This window comes from Balaenoptera physalus (genome assembly GCF_965194825.1).
Source record: "Balaenoptera physalus genome assembly, chromosome: 7".
NCBI classification, from domain to species: Eukaryota; Metazoa; Chordata; class Mammalia; order Artiodactyla; family Balaenopteridae; genus Balaenoptera; species Balaenoptera physalus.
Window position 1 is genome coordinate 84,212,355 of NC_138886.1, and position 22,574 is coordinate 84,234,928.

A 22,574-nucleotide genomic window follows, 5' to 3' on the forward strand; every position below is an offset into this window, starting at 1 on the left:
CCATGGGCCTAAGTTACTGTTCAGGGTCTAGAAAGAGGAGGCCACCACAAAGGCAGACCAGTATAGGTAAGTAGAAGTGCTTTATAAATATTATTAATAGCAGAAAACAACTGAATTGTAACATTTCGAGGACTAAATCTTCAAAACACTAACGCTCATAAAGAAAATGAGACTTTCTTCTTAGTTTCCTTTTTTCTATGCAGGAATTTGAATATGCTTTAACCAGAGAAATATTTACTTAATAATTAATGACAATATTCTGTCATGTAAAGTAGAATAGCCTTTCAATTAAAATATTGCTTCAACAGGTTTTTTGCTAATGGAGAGAACTAGGGTTTCCATACAGCTACTAAACTTTCACCAAAATAAGAGAAAAATTCACTGGTTTTCAATTAATATTTTGTAATGATTAAAATACATATGCGAAAATGAAAAGATTTATAAAGATACATTTATAGTTTCATTACAGTAATTTATTTCTGGATCATGCACAAAAACAATTCCATTAGTACACTTATTGTATTATCCATTTCAGTGCTTATATTAATATGATCATCTTAATTTGGATACTTGAAATTCAGAAGTATCATATCCATTGCGGTTCATATGTTCTCCAAAGTGGAACTCCAGCTTAGTTATTTGTAATTAGGATTCAGACAAATGTCCATGTTTCTAAACACCACACAAAAACTGGCAAAAGTGGCAGAGACTGATTAAGAAAGATACTTAAATGCAGAACAAAATTCTGTATTCAAACAACACTATGACTGCAATAAAGGAAAAGCCATTGTGAACCATAGGTTTTTTTTTTTTTTTTTAACATCTTTATTGAAGTATAATTGCCTTACAATGGTGTGAACCATAGGTTTTTGCCAGACAAATTTTATAAGCTCAAGAAAGACCGACCCTCGAGCTTTTAATATTCCTCATTTTGGGGGGAAAGGCAAAGAACAGCATCTCCTTCTTTGGTAAGAATATGAGGCTAGTTGTCAGGAGACCTGGGCTAAAACCCTGGCTCTGTCCCTCAGTGACCCTGTGACCTCACCTGATCTCTGCCTATTTTCTCGATTCTGCAAATTAGCTTGATGTAACTCATCCCTGGTGCTGAGAAACTGCGATGCTGAAAGAGCATCAGGTCATACCAGTGATTCTCAGTGTGGCTCCTGCAGCGTCACCACCTGAGAATTTTTAAGAAATGCAAATTTGGGGGTCCCACCTCAGATCTACAGAATCAGTAATCTGTGTTTTAAGAAGCAAGTCCAGGTGATTCTGATGCACACAATATATACCGTATACCAGGGGTCCCCAACCCCCAGGCCGCAGACCAGTACTGGTCCTCGGCCTGTTAGGAACCGGGCCGCACAGCAGGAGGTGAGCAACGGGTGGGCGGGCGAGCAAGCAAAGCTTCACCTGCCACTCCCCATCGTTCCCCATCGCTTGCATTACTGCCTGAACCATCCCCCACCCCCACCCCCACCCCCGGCCGGTGGAAAAACTGTCTTCCATGAAACCGGTCCCAGGTGTCAAAAAGATTGGGGACCGCTGCTGTATACAGTTTGAGAACCACTGCATTAGATCAAAACTACAGTTAAGAAATTCACAGCTACAAATTCAATGTAAATTAAATAAATCTAAATTCCATAATAGACTCAGTTTATCAGCCACATTAATTTTCAGGATTATGGTACTGAAGGCACCTCAATCATTCTTTGAAAATCTAAAAAGACATAGCCACAAAGGTAAAATTTAGGGCCTTTTTAGCTACAAATAGCCTATGAAACTTAGTTTTACCCCTCATTAGGAAAGTTAGGATTTTAAAGTATTTCTTACTTTTCCAAAGCTATTTATTTTTAAAGAAAAAAGTCATTTCCTAACTATAAAGACTTTCTCTTCAATCTTGTGAATAATTATTTAATAAAAGGCATATTCAGGTTTGTAAATATACTAAAAGATATGCCTGATCTATAGAAAATATTATAGCAGTACATAATGGGTTTTTACACTGCTAACATAAGAAACACACGTTCTGAGTTATTCTGCACATTCTAGTAGCCTCAGTTGCCTTGGTTTTTAATGTCTAGTTTTGTAAGATCCAAGAGAAGTGCACATACAGACATTGTGGCTCCATAATCCACCCTCTGAAAATATTATAATTATATATGTAATTACTTTCTATATATAGAAATAATAAAATAACTTTATGAATTGTTAGATAAATTATTAAATAAATAATACTTTACCTTGCTAAGGTATCCTCATCTTTCAGGTCACCACACATTAAGAGGGCTAGTTCAGTTTCACAATCTATTTAGTCTTTATTTTCTGACATTAATAAGAATTAGGCTATTTAGGGAAAAGACCTCATTATCAAGGCCCCTTGCTATGTTTTTAAACATGGTTCCTCTGACACCAAAAAGAAGCTACACTGTGGATGAAATGCCTCAAATAAAACAATGAAAATCATTGATTTGGAAAATGCAAAACTCTGAAAAATACTCTTTTATAATTTCTTTTCCATAATTACAGGTTTTTCAAAAAAGATTTTAAAAAATTCTCTTCCGGAATAAGTGAAGATAATGTGCCAAAACCAAAGCACCCGAGTCCTGGCAAGAGTCTGTTCTTAAGTTATCTTTTTGGATTTGTTTTGTTACAACAGAAACTTAGTTCTTAAAGCACTTATCCAAAGACCCTGGACTTGTTTTAGTTTACTTGAGGACAAAGACATTCTTGCAGCAGGACAGCTTAAACTCAGGAAGATGTCACTACAAGAAAAGGCTGAAATTCACTGCCATCTTCTAGGACTCGGTTACCAGTGTCAGCATGCCCTGAATTCACTTTAGCACATCTAATAACAGCACAGCTCAGGAGGTGCTATATAAACTTCATATACATTTAACAATGGCTCATAGCCTCACTGAATTTTTAAAGCTTTTTAACAAACTGACTGCAGTGATAGACTTTAGGTGCAGCCATGAGACACAATTTTAGAGAAAAGGGCTGTTCAAGTATATTTTTTATGATAGATAGGTATACTTATACTATAAAAAACTTAACACTAGGGCTTCCCTGGTGGTGCAGTGGTTAAGAATCTGCCTGCCTAATGCAGGGGACATGGGTTCGAACCCTGGTCCGGGAAGATCCCACATGCCTTGGAGCAACTAAGCCTGTGATCCACAACTACTGAAGCCCGCGTGCCTAGAGCCTGTGCTCTGCAACAAGAGAAGCCACCGCAATGAGAAGCCCATGCACCACAACGAAGGGTAGTCCCGGCTCACTGCAACTAGAGAAAGCCCGTGCACAGGAACAAAGACCCAATGCAGCCAAAGATAAATTTAAAAAAAAACAAAAAAAACTTAACACTAGTAAATTAAGCATTTTTTTTAACAAATTTTTGTCAATGTTTTCAGATGTCAGATTATCATAATATTCCCCCAAAGATTCTATAGACCAAATAATCTGAGCTGGTTAAAAAGAATGAAAAAATGAATGCAACATTTAATAGAGCTTTTATTTGTTTAACTTGGTAAATGTAGAATGTAATGATTTCAAGGAAAACTCTGGAGTATTTCAGTCACAACTCAACAGTTAACATGATTTTGAAGAACAGTCTTATCTTCAATATCTACCCACCCTTACACAGACACATCTACAGGAATCCATGTACATACATATTAGTTTTCAACAACCCAGGATTCTCAACAACTCTAGAACTTAGATTTTATATTCTCACACACTTCAAAGTTATCCATTTGATGCAGGATATAACCATAAGGAGATAAAAATTCATGCAATGATACTCAGGTTTTGAAAAAGTAAATCCAATATTTGATACTTCAATGCTATGTAAAGTGCATTGAATATCTAAAATAAAACAAGTGCCAATTTCATCATGAATTAATAACATATTTATTGTCTTGAAACCAAACAGGCCCAAGCTGCTTTCTGTCTTTCTGAGTCACCTCTCTATACACTCATTGCTCTCAAACTTCCTGTGTAATGAAAACCAAGATATTTCATTTCTTCTTTGCAGTTCACAAGAGATGGCAAAGGGCTCAAGGTAGGTATGTTCTTGATAATTCAGAGTCAGAAAGTACTTCTTCTTGTGCAGAAGGTTCATAGTCTCCTGCACTTTCAGCCAATTCAATATCTAACTCATCATTACTTTCTGCACTGTAATCAACTTCTTCAAGGAATCGAGGTTCATCTTCATCCAAAACATAAGTGGTGGGGCTGTAGCCAAAGCACATGAAACACACAAGATTTCGTTAGTTTTCAAGGCTCTAATATAAGATTATTTGGCCATACTGGATTAACTTTGATTTCAATATAATACAAGTAATTTGGGTTAATTTTTTTAAATGTTACCCAAATGAACAAATTAAGAAATTTATAGTAGCGGAAATCTATTGCATTGATAATAAAGGGTGAAATGCTGATTTCTAATTATCTGACAAGAGTGTCAATATATATGCTACAATTAGATAGCTACAAAAAACAATGGACTCGCTCATTAGGTTACTTCTTTGAAGGATTCCATCAATTTGTAGACTCTAAAAGTGTATTTTAATCACTATAAATCAAGTAACAGATAATTTCAACCGGCTTTATAAGAAACTGTGGTATCTAATTGGTTCCTCCAGTAATGCCCTGAAACCACTTATTCTAAGTCTGTAAAGTAATTATTTGCCATGAAAACGGCCCATATACCCATCCTCACAGTTTCCACTGGTCAAGAATAAAAATGAAAAACAAGTGAACACTCCATACCCAGGTTAATTACTTTCCCTTAGGACACAGAAGAAGATATTTGCTAAAAGCACTAAGTGCTTCTAAATATTTCATCAGGCAGGCTGTTTGGGATTAAGACAACCCTTCCACTAGGGTAACATATTCTTTCCTCTTCAAAAAAATCACAGTATTCTGACTTCTCCCCATTTGGGAGATTTTACACACACACACACACACACACACACACACACACACACACACCCATATCAAAGAAACACTACAGAAACATTTCAACGTCCCCATTTTGTGAGCAAAACGATCTTAGCTTCATATAGATATGTGTTTGTTTATATCCCACCTACTTCCCATTGCTGATACAATTAAAAGCTATAAAATCAGACAATAAAAGGGGAACAATAATCTTGTCAAATGAGTAGAGAAAGAGATGTTATTAGGCACCTAAAACGAAAGAATTCCTGCAACTGAATATTAAATTCAGTTCAGATATCTGGAAGTTTAAACAGGAAAGACAAGTTAATGGATTATATTGTTCTAATTTTCTGAGACAAGAAGGCAAAACTCATCTGGTGAGAGTATCTTTTTTCCTAGAATTGTTTTAATCTTGCTAATTAAGGAAAAGAGAATAACACATTGCAAAACCACCTTGATCTTGTATAGTAAACTTCCTCTTAAACGCTGAGAGCTTGCACCATGATACAGTAGTCCTGATAAATCAAGCTGAGTGGTTTGGAAGATTGTGTAAGACTTTACAATACATCTAACATTCACAAGAACAATTTCACCATTATGCAACTAAAATATCATCACTCTGCTAGGTTTTTAGAAAAAAAAAGTTGGATTAAAAAATTATTTGCCTTTAAAATGACAATTATACTCTTTCTTTCTTTTGAAAAATTGTTAATTCATTCCATCTTGACCTTGGTGTTTCAAATTCTCAGGGTGTCCCAGGGAAGCTAAATACTAAAAAATTAATCAATTTGAACAAAGGGAAAGAGTTTAAAGAAAAAGCCTAGTCTTATAAACTGTAAGTCAATAAGGAAACTGAAGGAGAGAAGTTAATTCAGGGACAATAAAGATGCCAAGGATCAAGCCACAGAAGCTTCCAGAAAACAAGGAGACTTGGAGCTGGCATCAGATGCTGGCAAGAACTTTCAGACAGAGAAGCACAACCTGGAAGGCAAGCTCCTGGAAATTTAGAAGAAATCCCACAATAAAGAACGTTCAGTGCTCTGGATACAGAAAATAATTTAAGACTGTAAGTTCTTGGTTTTGGCTTGTTCATATGCCGCCTGTGACATGAACTCCATTCACGTTCTGGCATCACCCATTCTAAGAGCCAGGAGTGGACTAGTTTCATATTCTTAGCCCACTGCTGTAACCCACACTGGCCCTGATATTTGACTCCTGTTTCTGTGGATCCTAACAAAATCATGTTCCTAGCCCAGCTTCATTAAGGACAACACTACAGCTGAAATATTCGGTATATCCTGCAATGGTAACGGGGCCATCAGTGCTAACTTATGGTGGGGAGGGGGGCAGAGGGGACAGGAGTGGTCAGTAGATCTGGGTTTAAGGAGCTAGAGGGATACTGAGATGAGGAAAGAGAAGGAAGAATACAACCCCCATCGCTCACTGAAAGCAGCCTTCTTACTGGCACTTTAGATGCTCTTCTTTTATTAAAGCCCACGCTGCCCTTTCTCTATACACACCCTTTGTACCCTGCACATTCTATCTGATGTTTCTCATATGCATTTGAAACCATCTATTGAGGGCCTGTCTTCTCAGTACTAAATCACAGGTGTCTCTTGGCACCTCCTGACGGTCGGCTCCCAGACTACGTGATACACTGTAGCCCTGAACAAATGTTTGCTGAATTCTGTGAGAAGCCACAAGGTTGACAAGATCATCCGTTTTCATATCACCCAATCCCAGTGACTTTACCTTCGTGAAAAAACTTAAGGCACAAGATCAATCCTAACAACTCAGCTTTACTTTTATTAATAATTCCAACATATGTTTTTAGCGCTTTACAACTCAGGAAGTTCCTGCACACACATGATCTCACAATAACCTTCACTTCAGAGAAAGACTAAGGTAATTTGCCCTAGTGTTATAAAACAATCCCTTTATATCAGCAGACAGGAATTCAAATATTATTTTAATCATAAAAAAAGAAAGTCTAATTTTTTTATTGGGGTATAGTTGTTTTACAGTGTTGTGTTAGTTTCTACTGTACAGCAAAATGGAGTTCCCTGTGCTATACAGCATGTTCTCATTAGTTATCTGTTTTATACATATTAATGTATACATGTTAATCCCAATCTCCCAATTCATCCCACCCCACCTTTCCCCCCTTGGTGTCTAATCAACATTTAATTATTTCCCATCACTACTGCGTTGTTTTTCCCACCACTACTTCCTTGTTCCCCTCATTTTCTTCACATATGTTTACTCCTTTTGCCCTGTTTTTGTTTCATTCTAACAGCTGTTCCATATATACCTGCCTTAATGTCCTTCTATTCTGGATTTTAGAAACATTTCATTCTAAAAGAGAATAGCATTTTAATTCAAAAACAAATCCTCCTCATGCTGCTTCAGGGAAAATATCAAAACTTTCCCCCAAAGGGCATTCTCACAGGACAAATCATTGAAATTCTGTTGTATGGTATTGTTATGATGTGGAGAAGGTTTATAATTCTGCTTCATTCAGATTCAGAAAGTTTTCTGGCTATCCTTATGTTAAACTATTAAGCACTGCACAAAATTAAACCTAAAAAATTAAGTGTCTCCCTCAAACGTACACTCATCTGCTGCCATTACGGCTGTTCTGACATCCGAGACACCAGAGTGTAGACCCTCAGCTCTGTTACCTGTACAAGCACAGGGGACACATGGTGTCGGAAAGTCTGGGTTTGTGCCTCTACTCCTCTGTTAACCAGCTGTGTGATCTTGAACAAGTCACTTACTTTCTCCAAGCACCAGTTTTTCTCAAGTGTAAAGCAGCCCCACCACCTCACAAAGTGGTCTGGCTCAAATTAGATAGTAAATGGGAAGCATTTGAAACTCCTAAGCTGCACAAATATAAAATGTTATTATGACATTAATAAAACCTGCCTTGTTAAAGAAAAAAGTAAATCAATCTTTCTCAATTCCTAAAGAGTCCAGGTGATGGGCTGCCCCAAGCCTAGCAGACTAAAAATGCTGCCTTACCTTTGTAACTCAGGATCCTCCCTTAACCCTGCACTCTTTTACAATTCTGAGACCAACCTTCCTGTTTTCAGACAGTAAAATTTAAAAATAAATAAATAAAGATACCCTGGGGGAGAATTTCTGAAAGTTATTTACAAACAGAAAAATATTCCATTGCCCACATTGTCAGAAATTTGTGACTCGCTGACTGTGTCTTTCTTGTGTTGAAATGTTAAGTCTAAGGTGAAAGAAAATCTCTATCTGCACAAATATTGGAGAGTATTTTACTTATATAATTTGATTCCTACCCTATAGCCTCTACTAAATATCACAAAGTTAACAAAATTATCCATAAAAAACACAAATAACAACTTTTGTCAGTCTTAAGTGCCCACGGCATACATATAAGTACTTGCACACACATTCACACGCAACACACACACACACACACAGAGTGTACAGAATGTTTAAAAAGAGATTATCTATTTGGAAAAAAAAAGGAAAGTTAAGTTGCTAATTTACTGATACTTTGTTGGAAAAACAGTGTAACAGTTGCCTTTGGTTAACAGTTAAGTCACTAAACTCCAACTTAGTTTGCTATTGATCTAAAAACACTCCTTGTGCATAATGAGAGGGTTAAATGGTTAATTCCTAACTAATACAGGACAGCTCCAAAAACTGAAACCATTCCCTTTCAGTAATTTTGCTTAGTCATTTGGAAGATGCAAGATATAAGGAAAGTACAGGGGAATTTTGGAGTTAGACGTGGATGCAATTCCTGGTTCTGTCAGGAATTACTACATGGATGACCTTGATAAATTCATCTCTGAGCCTCGATTTACACACATATGTAGAGGGGTTACAATTCCATCTGTCTCTGGTCATTCTCAGTAGAACATTAAAATCTCTGAGATTAAAAAAAAAAAAAATCTCTGAGATAACAATCCAACTTAACAGAAATTCGGAATGGGCACGCGTGTTGGGGGTCCCAAGACCACCCCAGGTTTAGTGATTTGCTAGGAAGATTTATAGGATTCAGCACAGAGTTGTATTCAAAGCTATGACTTATTACAGTGAAAGGATACAAAGAAAAATCAACCAAGAGAAAAGGTGCATGGGGCAAAGTCCAGAGGAAACCAAGGGCAGGCAAGGGCAGTGGCTAAGAGGCAGTGTAGTCATCAGAGCTTTCAGCAATTTCAAAAGAACGCAGGCAAAAATTGGAGTTCAGAGCTGTGAAGTTTCCTGAAGGAAGGGAGTTACAGAGATGTGACCCCCAACAGTTCTGACCTAGAGGTATTTGACAAATTCTTAAAATACACAATGCAAGAAGCGGAAAAGCAAAGCAGAAAGCAGCGAAACAAATAAAACAGAAAATAACAGAATTTTTGGCAGTCCTGTGGTGCTAAGGAAAGGAGAAACACTGGGCCTTCAATTGTGACCTCTGGAGGGCTACAACTTAGAAAGGGGGGAGGGGTGAACCGAGAATCACACAAGCTTCCTAAGTTTTGCAAACCCATCTCAAGTCAGCTCAGTTCCTCACTCAGTTGGGGTGATCTGCCCTACTCTACGGCCTGCTGGAGGAGAGAATGAATCCTCTTTGAATGAATATGTGCTCTTCTTATTCTGATATATTATATTCTTATTTTGAAGTCTCAAATAGACACCTATGTGAGAAGAATAACTTCATTCTTCCAAGAGGCTACCAAGAATTTAACACATAAATATCTATAAATATATCTGGTCATCAAATGTCTTATCCAGCTAAGTCTTAGAGACTAACAATGACTAACTTGACACCTGCCTGAATCTCAATGATAAGGATGATCACTGCCTCCTCTTATGATAAGCCTCAAAGCTTTCATTATAGTCAAATCTGACCTGTGGACCTAAGTGCTCACTTAAGTCCCAGTTTTTTGTCTAGATGATTTCAATTTCCTCTGTATTTGTGGGTACAACAGCATTTCACCGACTTCGTACAAACGCACAAATGGTTCACTTTTAGTTATAAGCAACTATGATTTCCAGGGGACTTGGAAGTTGTGATACTATCTTCAATTACATGGCATGATTTATCTGCCTAGAAAATATTCCAGTAGCAATTATAGCTATAAGAATTTTCTACGTGGTAGTAATAAATGACTCTCATATGCAAACCAGACTCAAATATGTCCGTCACAGTCACTAAAAAGGAAGATCCATTTTTAAGATTAACTTGATTAAATGGTAAACTGTACAATTAAAAATGATGCACATTAATATTAGTAAGCTTTACTATACTAGATATTGCTGTGAACATTTGGCCACAAATGATCTATACTGACAGAGACTCTCCTTGACCAAACTTGAGGCAGGGTCCTCTGAGTCCTCTTTCTGACTTGGCCCTGACCTGGGGCTCTGTCCTTAGTTCAGGGCTCTGCCTGCTTACTCCAGGTTTAGCAAGAATCTTGCTGAGTCTGTTAATCCCTTACTCTCGGTATCTGATCACCCTGGCCTGCTTTCGGCAAAAATTCTGTCATGTCCATTTAGTCAGAATCTCCCTTACCCCTGATGTTTACTCTTAGCAATTTTCCATCCACAAATCCCCACTCTATACCTCAGCTATAAATCTCCACTCTTCCATACTGTATTCAGAGTTGAACTCAACTCTCCCCTACTGCAAAACCCCACCGTAGCAGTCCTCCTGAATTAAGTCTGCCTTGCTGTTCTTTAACAAGTATCATGAATAATTTTTTTTTCTTTAACAATATTAATTTAATTTTCTCGGAAGAAAAAGTTCTTATATATTTACAAATAAACACTAGCTTCACATAAAGAAAGTGTGGATAATATGGAGGTTACTATTTCATTCTAATGTTAATAGTGTGCAGCAATCAATATCTTTGTATTACTTTACCAATAACGTCCAGCTATCCTCTCTTATACTTCTAGGGACGGGGTAGAACCTTCAACCAAGAACATTATGATGTTAACTGGTCCACAGACCTGTACTCATTTCCTATACCTTAGTAGAAATGTACTCTACATTTATCAAAACACATCAAATTAGATTTTTAAAGAAGCATTCACACAAAATAGAACTAATGTTAAGCATGTTTTAAAGGCTTTCTTCAGCTTAAGTCCTATTTATTTTATTAGTTGCATTAGGAAAAATTTCTCATCAACTTTTCTTATGTCTTTGTATATGCACAAAAAGGAATTAAATAGTGATACATGGATGAATCTCAAAAACAAAGGTAACTGAAAGAAGCCAGACACAAAAGGTCACATATTGTATGATTCCATTTATTTGAAACATCTAGAATAGGTTAATTCATAGAGGCAGAAAGCAGATTAGTGGTTGCCAGGGGCTGAAAATGCTGCTTAATGAGTATGAGGGTCTCCTTCGTGGGCGATTAAAAAAAGTTTTGGTACTAGACAGAGGTGATTGGTGGTTGCAAAATATTGTAAACAAACTAAATACCATTAAATTGTTCACTTTAAAAATGGTAAATTTCATGCTGTGTGAATTTCACCTCAATTAAAAAAAAAAAACAGGTCCAAATACAGTTTGATTATAAGATAATAAGTAGGCTTCATTTAAACACGGCTATATTTTTTATTACAATAAAACACTGTATAGAGTTTGGTATTTTTCAACTTCACTTTCCCATAATGTTTCAAACATACTTAAACTTAAAACCATATGCCTATTATCCTGAAATTTAGTCACCATCACAATTTCCTAATGAGAAGTATTGTTAAACGCTTTATCAGTTCTCAAATCCTTTAAATGAGGGTCACTGAGAATACTGCTTAGTTCAGGTAACAGGTAAAATAAAAACACCTTTGCTAAGTTCAAAAACACTATATAGCTGTGTATGGTCAGGCCACTCAAGATGGCTGTTCTCTTGCTCCGTGTACATCCCCCACTCAAGGAGTGCCTGCCTCACCCACACCCTACTGGCATGACTGACCTTCCCTCTTAATCATAGAGCCTAATAAGTAACTTGCCCCACGCCCCATCCTCCCACCCCTACCCCCAGCTTAGTGATCTTCTACTCTTCAGATCAGAATGGCTCCACCTGCTAGTTTATCAAAGGGGCTGTGAGGGACAGGCTCTTCTGCTGGTTTCCCTGGTAACTGGTGAGCCAACCTGATGCCAATTCTCTGTGTAACTGGTAACACCCACCCCCCACCACCTGTAGCGAAGACTGCGGCCACGTCCTGCCTGCTGTCTCTTTCCAGGACCTTGCATCGGACATGTAAGAGTCATTATCCAATAAACCAAGGATGTTTCTAGCTGTCTCTGGGCTCGCTCTTCAGTTTTAAGGCTGGGCAATTACAAGGCTTGCAGGCCTGTGGGGTGCAGCCTAACAAGCTTTAAGTTTTTAAATGAGTTCTACCAACATTCCCAGCTTTGACCTAAAAGAAACACACCCCCTAGGAAAGACATAATGCAGACTTAAGTGTTGTATGAAATGGAATTTTTATTACACAACAAATACAATTGGGTAAAATTAAAATGATTTGTGTGTGGCAATTTCCAACAAATGCCCTAAGAATATAAAACATAATTAATTTTCAACCACAGGCTTCACTGAGAAGCAAGTTCTGTAACTTATGATAAACACAGTGGACCTCAAAGGCCACTAAGATGATGGGAAAAAAAATAACTTTTTTAAAAAGGATAAACCCATAAAAAAAGAAAACTGGAGAGGAGATAATAGCAAAGAAGAGATATCAACAAAATGTTGGAGGATGGAGGAAGATGGATGAAATTAGTAGGCTTGAGTTCCAACTTCCTCCAATTTGCTGAGCATCTACAGTAGGGGAAGCCAAGGAAAAAATGCTGATTTGTATTACAAAGCCCTGGAACAGTTCAGGAATTGAAGATAATGGTTATATGGGGAACTGAAAACAGAATTGGTTAAAAGGTATTATAAAGAGCAATTAGATCTTTAGATCCCCTTGCTTGGGCCATGCCCTAGTTCAAAGAGATGGAAAGTTGACTTTCTAAAGACTTTTTATCAGAGAGGCTATTCACTTAGGGCAAAAGGCAGAAGTGGGGTAAAGGTGAGAAGAGTAAGTGAAAGTCTGCTCAAAATAAGTCCTACTAGGCTCCTAGAATGCTGGTTTATGCCCCTGGGCAATATTTCTCAATTTTAAAAAATCATCCTCCCTAGTTTTTTTTAGTTTTTTTCCCCCTAATCCCCCCTTAATTCACTACAATTAAGAATTAAAAAGATAAATTTCACATCAGATTAGACTCAGCTAAAGGAAGCATGGGTGAATTAAAGGTTGGTTAGAAAAAACATCCAGAAAGAAGCAGATGGACAGAAGAATAGAAATTTATTCATGACAGTAAAAGACACAGAGGACATAGTAAAAAGGTCAAACTTAAAAGTAAATGGAGGGGCTTCCCTGGTGGCACAGTGGTTAAGAATCTACCTGCCAATGCAGGGGTTCGAGCCCTGGTCCAGGAAGATCCCACATGCCATGGAGTAACTAAGCCCATGCGCCACAACTACTGAGCCTGCGAGCCTAGATCCCATGCTCTGCAACAAGAGAAGCCACCGCAATGAGAAGCCTGCGCAGCACAATGAAGAGTAGCTCCCGCTCACCGCAACTAGAGAAAAGCCCAGCAACAAAGACCCAGCGCAGCCAAAAATAAAATAAATTAATTTAAAAAAAAAAAGGAAATTGAGTCCCAGAAAGAGGGAGATAATGGAGCAGAATCAATGTTTGAAGAGAAAATGGCTAAGAATTTCCCCAAACTGATGGAAGACATCAAGCCGCAAATTTAAGAAACCTTGTGAATCCCAAGCAAAATAAATAAAATCACATCTAAGTTAAACCCCTAAATAACTAAAGACTAAGAGAAATTCATAAAAGCAACTTAACCTTAAAAGATAGATCACGTTCAAAGGGGCCACAATCAGACTAATGGCTGACTTGACAACTCAGTGGTGGAAGATTGAAGACAACAGAATGATCCCTCAACATGCTGAAAAACGTTTCTCTATCCAAAAAAAACACCCCTCAAAAACGAAGGTGAAGACTTAAGAGTATTCTTTGAGTAGAAGAAAAATGACCCCAGACAAAAACTGATATGAAGAAAGAAATGAGAAAAGGGGCGGGGAGTGGCGAGGCAGTAAACGTGTGGTGAGATCCAATGACTGCATAAAACAGTAATAACGGCTACAAAGTGTAAAATGCTCATAGTATACTCTATCTGACAACAGTAGTACATATATAGAGGGGGTTTAAATGGAGTTAACATATGAAGGATCCTATATTGTCCCAAGAGATAAAAATTCACATTTATATTGAGCTTGAATATAAATACGAATATATTTTATATAATATAAATGTAAAAAGTTTAGTTTAAATAAATCAAATAAAAATCTTTTTAAAAACACAGGGCAAGTGGAACAAAGCAAATAATAAGCAGGTAGATTTAAATCTAAATATGTCAATAATTACAATAAATGTAAATGAACTAATGTTCCAATTAAAAGATAACTGTCAGACTAAAATTTTACAAAAACAACTATATTCTGCTTACAATATATTTACATATAAAGAGAGAGAAGGTTAAAAACAAACACTAAATAAAAAGAGAGCTAGTTATAGCTTATATACATGTAATACCAACATGGTTAAAGAATCTGTCTGCTTTTTAATATAAAGTCTTATATTCAGAAGTTTTAAGCGTTCCTAGTAAAATAATTTTATAGATCAGTAGTTTTTATGCTTTGTTCAACTTCTAATTGATTTTTAGATTCCAATTATTGTTTATAAAACTAAAGTATCTTCTATTAAATGAAGCAATGGTATATATACTAAATGGAAAAACTGGGAAATTATTTTTCGTAATTATCAAAGATTCACTTTGAATAAGTCTCTTACCTTTTTCTTAAGTTTATTTAAACAAACTCAAATGCTATGTGCCAAATACTGACGGGTTTATGGTGTTGTGAAGACTAATTATTTGTCATCTATAAATGAGTTACTGATTACCTTGACAAAGGCATTTAATGTTTACTATTCTTGCCGCTGCAATTATTCCAAGCTTACTTGATATAAATTGCCTATAGAAAATAAATTAGTTCACAACAAATAGATACTCTACCTTGAGAAACAGTTAAACCTGAGGAAGATAAAATTAAATTGAGGGCTACTATGTGGAATAAAACCATCCACATTGTACACAGAAACAAAAGCATAAATTTAACAGGGGAAGATGGGTTTGAAAGATTTTTAAGGGTCAACTCACTAAAAAAAATGGGAAGAACTTAATTCATTCAGATGATACGTCAGGTTTACATTAAGACCAGGAAACAGAAAGTTACCAAGGACAAAGAAAGGATCCAGAAGAGTACAGACAATAAAGAGAAAAGGACAGGAAGGTAATCTTAGTAAAAGTAAGTGGTTTCCTAGTTCCATCTCTAATACCATCATTTGTCTTTTTCACTCCAATATGGAAACGTGGCTTCACCTGCTTCTGATTCCATATTCAATCATCAAGACCTCTCCACTGCCACCTGATACTGTCTCCTCAAACAATCATTGCCACGTTACCTCCTTATTTGAGCTCTCATCCTCCTCTCAAACATGAATGATTCCAAACAGTTTCTTCAAAGGTTTTCTTGCCTCTACCTTCCCAGCTTCAATCAAATCTTTACATTATTTTCAGGCAAAAAACACCAATTAGCATACTCCACCCAGTGGCTTCAAAACTGCCAACTGCCTAAAGGATAAAGTCTAACATCCTTACACTGATATTTAGGGTACTGTAAGACCTTTCCCCCAACCAACAAGCAATCCAACCCAATTGAATCTGAAAATCTTATGTAGCAGCCTACCACTTCTTCAACTCAATATGTGACTGGTACTATGCAAGGCACCATTAGACAGTGTTGAAAGGCTTAAATATGGTCCCTGAGGTTAACTAGGAGTTAGCTAGGTAGGTGTGACTGACAGACTTCTCTCAGAAGCTGGTTTAGACAAGTACATGCTTTGAGATACTTATTATCCTTGCTCTAACCACAGAGCAATGATAGATAAAATATAAAACAGGAAAACAAAAAAGACACAGATGCATACAGAAACAACATAAACATCTCCTTGGACCAGAAAAAGCATAGAGGCACAAAAATAGGTCATGGGTCTCCTGAATTCCAGGTCCAAGAGCAGGCAGCAATAGCTCCTTCAAAATAACAGGGAGGCTTAAGTGTCCTAGAGCCAGGGAATTAAACCCAGACTCATGGCAATCGAGCAGCTGGAGTGAGGCTTCCCACTTTAGAAAGGAGGCTGAAAAAATAAGGCTGAGACTTCTGCCTAAGGCTAAGATTTTATAAAGTTGCAATTATTAAGTCAGAAAAAAGGAGACAAAGCAGCAAAGTCAGAACCCTCATGAACACAGTCACTTGTCCAGCAAAATCCCCAGTATTGTTGAAGGATGGGAAGTAGGAAATACAAGACTAATAAAATGCTAGTGTAAGCCAATATAAGCTTGGACTGGAGCCTAGAGAGGGCCAGGAAGAAGCAACACAAAATCATTAAGGGATTAAGGGCAAGACTTGAAAGAGCTGGGGGTTTGGGGGAAGCTCTCATTTAATATGACCTTGCAAGTTACAGAACTCTTGAGAAACCGTGATGAGATTACCAACACAAAAATAATGGCATAATCTACAAATGACTATGAAAGTGTTTAGGGTCTTCAAAGAAGGGAAGAATAGTAGCCATAAGAATAAACAAGGAATCATGAAATTAAAAAATGCAGAAACAGAAAAGAACCAATTAGACGTGAAATATATAATCTTTAAAATAAAATACTCCCATGAGATAAACTTTAGACCAGAAACAACTAAATTTAGTGAATTATAAAATGCTACTGAAGAATTTACCTAGACTGAAAGAGATAGAAAATGTGAAAAAGTTGTTAAGAGACATGTGTGGAGAACAGATAGAGAAGCTCCAGTGTAGGAATTCTGGAAGAACAGAATAAAGGAATTGTCAAAGAAGCAATTTAAAAAAAAAAAAAAATGGTTGAGATTTTTTCAAAATTGAAGAGTCCTCAAATTAAAAGTACATATTAAGTGTCAACCAAGGTATATTCTTTTTAATATACCACTCCTAAACACAATGCACTGAAACTGAATAGCACTGAGGATAAGGATAAAACCTTAAACAAGTGGAGGCATAGACATTTTGATAGAGGAAAAAACAAATGCAAAGACGCTGGGATGATAAAAAGATTTTCATGTTCTAGAATAGCACTACTCAAGGTATGGTCCACAAATTCTTTGTTACTGGTCCATGGCAACAAAAGCCTAGGAATTAAAATGAAGTGTTCAGAAACTTTTACAACAATTTTACATAAAATTATGTGTCTGGTGACTCTAATAACAGGAAATTGGAGCTTATATTTGCATTCCTTGGGGTGCCCTCTTACATTTGTATAGTACTTCATTCTTACTGTATTTTATTCAATTACCAATCCATAACAAATTGGAAAATAAAAACTAGACCTTTGCTAGTTTAGAAGCACTGTCATAAAAACTATAAGATGGTCAGTGTGGTTGGAATGGTAAGAATACAGAGAGAGAGTAGGACAAGCTAAAGGGGGAGAGAAAGGTATAGATGGCTCATCTGGACCTCAGAGACTCTGATAATGGATATAGGCCATATATGTGGAAAATAACTGAAGGACTTTAAGCAGGACAGTGACCACTTCGTACAAAGAAACTGGAGGATACAAAAAAGTAGGGAAAGACCAGTCAGAGGCTATTGGAGTAGAGCAGGCAAGAGATGATGGCAGCCTGGACCAGTGTAATGGCAGAAGTGGTGGAGAGAAATAGAAAGATCTGAGAAATATTTTGGAGGTGAAATCAAAAAGCCCCAAGTGATGGATTGGATTAAGGGTAAGGGAGAGAGAAGGAGATGCCAAGAATAAGATTTCTTACAAGAGCAATTGGGTAGAGGGAGGTGGATACAGATGAATGGGTTTGTTTGGGGAGAGGTAGGGGAACAGAAGTCACGAGTTGAGTTTTAGAGAAGTTAATTTTGTGTCCAAGTGTACAAAATCAAGTCGGAAGCTGGATACGTAAGTCTAGAGCTCAGAAGAGAGGTCTGGAAGATTATATGTATTTTGGAGTTAGCAATACACAGATGTAATTTAAAATCACTGGAATGAGTATCATTTATGGGAAGTGTGTAGGGTGAGAAGAAGAGTTGAAAGAGGAGAAAAAGCAAAGAAGATAGAGAAGAAATACTCAAAGGAAAGTTTTTGAACACCACAGCCCCCTTTTTTGGCCTCAACAAATAAACCCAACTGATCTGTGTTACATTTACTATAGCTTTTATTTCCAAGGTAATTGTTATCAGTGATTGCCAATGCACAGCAAAACTAAAGGATGATTATCAAAAGCTAGGAGAAAGAGGGAAAGGTGAGAAATATGTACAACTTCCCTCCCACCCATTTTACCAATAATGCAAATAATGACAAGAATTTACAATGATTCTCGAAAAGTTTCCAAGAAGCAATAAAAAGGACAGCCAAATGAGTAAGCAATCATTATTAAATAAGATTTTAAAATCATAAATGACAGTAGCTATGAGGAAAAGAGCTTTGTCAGTCTTGGTGGTGGGGGAGCGGTCTTAAAAGCACTAAGTATATACCAATAATTCCATCGGAAACTTTGGAGCTAGCTTGTTTCATCTTCAGCCAACAATCAGAACCTCTCTCATTCCTCCTTATTCGCTCTACCCGTATTAGAAACCAACTAAAACAAAAGAAAATAAGAATAACAGAAATCTACATTCAAGAAGCAGCACTTTGAATAACTGGACACCAGTAGTATACATTAGAAGTATCAACCTCAAAGAACAACTCCAGAAAGCTCTGCAGTCACCTTTTCCCTCAACTTACCATAATACTGGTGCTTACAATACAGAAGTATTACACTAGCATAAGCTTCTAAACATTTTGAATTTTAATACATCCTGCATAGGATATATCAGTTATCATTCCTTGCTTAAGAACATATACAGTTACTACTTCTCTTCTATAAAATCCACACTAACCTTCCCATGAAACTGAACACCTGCTCCCGTAATGCTTTCTTCAACATTAGCTTTTCTGAGCTCCAAGCAATCCTTTCCACCTTACTTAAATTAGTCTACTTCTTATTGCCAACTTTGTTTCCTTCATGTTAGCTCCTATTTCTTTACCAAGCCTCATTTACTATCTTTCAAGTCCTAGCCTAAAACTTACTAATTTAAGAAATTTATTCCACATAAATCCAGGTGATTTTAAATTATTTACTCAGTAACTTTTTTCTCAATATGTCTATGTAATTTTTAAAATTTGTTTTTTTAAATATATTAATGTATTTTCTGTATTTTTTATAATCACCATCATGCCCCTTCACAAATGTAAATTGTGCTTTTTCTATTATACTATCAGCTCCTTTCAGAACACTATCTTTTGGGGAATAACAAAAGTATGAAACACAACGGAGAGCACGTGCCATGAGACCATTCTGTCAGGCTGGGAGAGGTGGCTGTTCTAACTAATGTGCAGAAATGAACAGAAAGTCAATAAAAATGAAGAATTAGGGGAATATGTTCCAAACAAAGAACAATAAAAATATCCAGAAGCAGATCTTAATGAAATAAAGGTAAGTGATTTACCTGATACAGATTTCAAAATAATGGTCATAAAGATGCACACCAAAGTTAGGAGAGTAATGCATGAACAAAGTAAGAACTTCAAAAAAGAGACAGAAAATATTAAAAATCCCCAAACAGAAATGATAGAACTGAAGACTACGATAATGGCACTGAAAAATGCAATACGACGGTTTCAACAGCAGACTACCTCAAGTGGAAGAAAGGATCAGCAAACCTGAAAACGGCAGTGGAATTTTTTCAAACAGAGGTGCAAACAGAAATAATGAAAGAGTGAAAATAGCTTAAAATATGCATTATAGGGGTTCCAGAAAGAGAGGAGAGAAAAGGAGGCAGAAAGGTTATTCAAGGATTAATGGCTGAAAACTTCCCTAACTTGGGAAAAGAAAGAGATGTCAGACAACTGGATCTAGGAAGCCTAGAAAGTACTAAAAAAGATATATCCAAAAGGACCCACACCAAAACACATTATAATTAAATCATCAAAAGTTAAAGACAAGGAGAATCTTCAAAGTAGCAAGAGAAAAAGAAACTCATTACATACACAGGAACCCAGATAAGACCATAAACAGATTTTTCAGCAGAAACCTTGCAGGCTAGAAGGGAGTAAGATGATATACTCAAAGTTCTGAAAGGAAAAAATTGCCAATCAGGAATACTGTACCTGGCAAAGTTGTCCTTCAGAACTGAAAAAGAGATATAAGTTTTCCAGATAAACAAATGATGAAGGAGTTCATCAACACTAGACCAGTCTTAAAAGAAATGTTAAAGGGAGTTCTTCAAGCTGAAACAAAAGGATACTAATTAGTAACAGGAAAACATGAAAGTATAAAACTCACAGGTAAAGGTAAATATATAATTAAATTCAGAATATTCTAATATTGCAATGGTGATGGGTACATCACTTATAAATCTAGTTTACAGGTTAAAAGACAAAAGTATTAAAATTAAGTGTAATTACAATAATTTGTTAATGGATATACAATGTGAAAAGATGCAAATTATAACATTAAACAAAATGTGAAGGAAGGGGAGGTTTTGGTATGCATTTAAAGTTAAGTAATTATCAGATTAAAATAGACTGTTTATATTTAAAATGTTTTATGTAAGGGTAGCAGCCTTGGCAAAAAAGAAAAACAAAATGTTTTATGTAAGCCTCAATGCACTGCCAAAACCTATAGTAGATACACAAAAGATAAAGAATTCAAAGCATACCACTACCGTAAGTCCCCTACATACAAACGAGTTCCATTCTGAGAGCACATTCGTAAGTCCAACAAAACTAGCCTAGGTACCTAATTAGCACAATTGGCTATATAGTACTGTACTGTAATAGGTTTATAATATTTTTCATACAAATAATACATAAAAAACAAACACAAAAAATAAAATATTTTTAATCTTACAGTACAGTACCTTGAAAAGTACAGTAGTACAGTAAAACAGCTGGCATACAGGGGCTGGCATCAAGTAAACAGGCAAGAAGAGTTACTGACTGGAGGAGGGGAGAGGAGAGATGAGAGATGATAGAACTGAAGGATCATCAGCAATAGAAGACGGAGGGCAAGCTGCAACTTCACTCATGCCTGACGCTGATGACATAGATTCTGGTTTCTTGCTGGATTCAATTCTATCTACCCTCTTGAAAAAATGATCCAGGGATATCTGGGTAGTAGCTCTTTTTTTCTCATCATAGATGACACAGCAGCGCTGGTTTGCATTCTGAACGGCTGCTGCAACCTTTGTGTACTGTTCTACATTCAGCTCCTGTGCCTCAAAACTAACAATGCCTCCTCAAATAAAGAAAATCCCCTTGCCATTTCCTGTGTCGTGAATCTCTTTGGTTCTTCAGTTACTTCTTCTTCTTCTTGTCTCTCTTCGTCCTTTCTCTGGGTCTCCAATTCCATCAGGTCTTCATTAGTAAGCTCCTCATGTTGCACAGCAAGGAGTTCAATGAAGTCGTTCCCTTGCAGATCTAGCTTGAAATAAAGATACTGTACTACTGTACTCTATACAGTACTATACAGTAATGTACACAAAAGCACAACCACTTGTAAAGGATGCACGCAGACAACAATGTACACCAGACACATGAACTAACTTACATGATTGGACGTGTGAACACATGTTTCCATCTTTGAAAGTTTGCAACTTGAAGGTTCGTGTGTAGGGGACTTACTGTACAGAAAATTATCAAATCACAAAGGAAGAGAGCAAGACAGGAAGAAAGAAACAAAGGAATTACAAAATAACCAGAAAACAATTAAAATGACAATAGTAGGCCTACACCTATCAATGATTACTTTAACTGTAAAGGGACTAAATTCTCCAATCAAAAAACGGAGTGGCTGAATAAATAATAAAAGAGACCCAACTATATGTTGCCTACAAGAGACACCTCAGTTTCTCAGTTTTAAGGACACACATCAACTGAAAATGAAGTGATGAAAAAATAAATTCAATGCAAATAGAAACCAGAAGAAAGCAGGGGTAGCTATACTTATACCAGAAATAAAAGACTTTAAGCCAAAGATCAACAAGAGAAAATAATAAGGTCATTATATAATAATAAAAAAATTGGACTTCCCTGGTGGCGCAGTGGTTCAGAATCCGCCTGACAACGCAGGGGACACAGGTTTGAGCCCTGGTCCGGGAAGACCCCACATGCCACAGAGCCACTAAGCCCATGCACCACAACTACTGAGCCTGTGCTCTAGAGCCTGCGAGCCACAACTACTGAGCCCGTGTGCCACAACTACGGAAGCCCGCGCACCTAGAGCCCATGCTCCACAACAAAGAGAAGCCACCGCAATAAGAAGCCAGCGCACTGCACGAAGAGTAGCTCCTGTTCGCCACAACTAGGGAGGAAGCCCGCATGCAGCAATGAAGACCCAATGCAGCCAGAAATAAATAAATAAATAAATTGTAAAAAAAATAATAATAAAAGGATCAATTCATCAGGA

General features: G+C 36.8%; 1 protein-coding gene across 1 annotated transcript in view; it reads right to left on the reverse strand.

The window, feature by feature from the left end:
• Window positions 1-3,890: 3,890 nt before the first annotated feature.
• AGTPBP1 (ATP/GTP binding carboxypeptidase 1) overlaps window positions 3,891-22,574 on the reverse strand; it is a 176,312-nt gene continuing 157,628 nt past the window's right edge. The window contains 1 exon segment of the mRNA XM_082469598.1: window positions 3,891-4,230. Coding sequence (XP_082325724.1) covers window positions 4,053-4,230 — 178 coding nt within the window. The 3' untranslated portion in view covers window positions 3,891-4,052.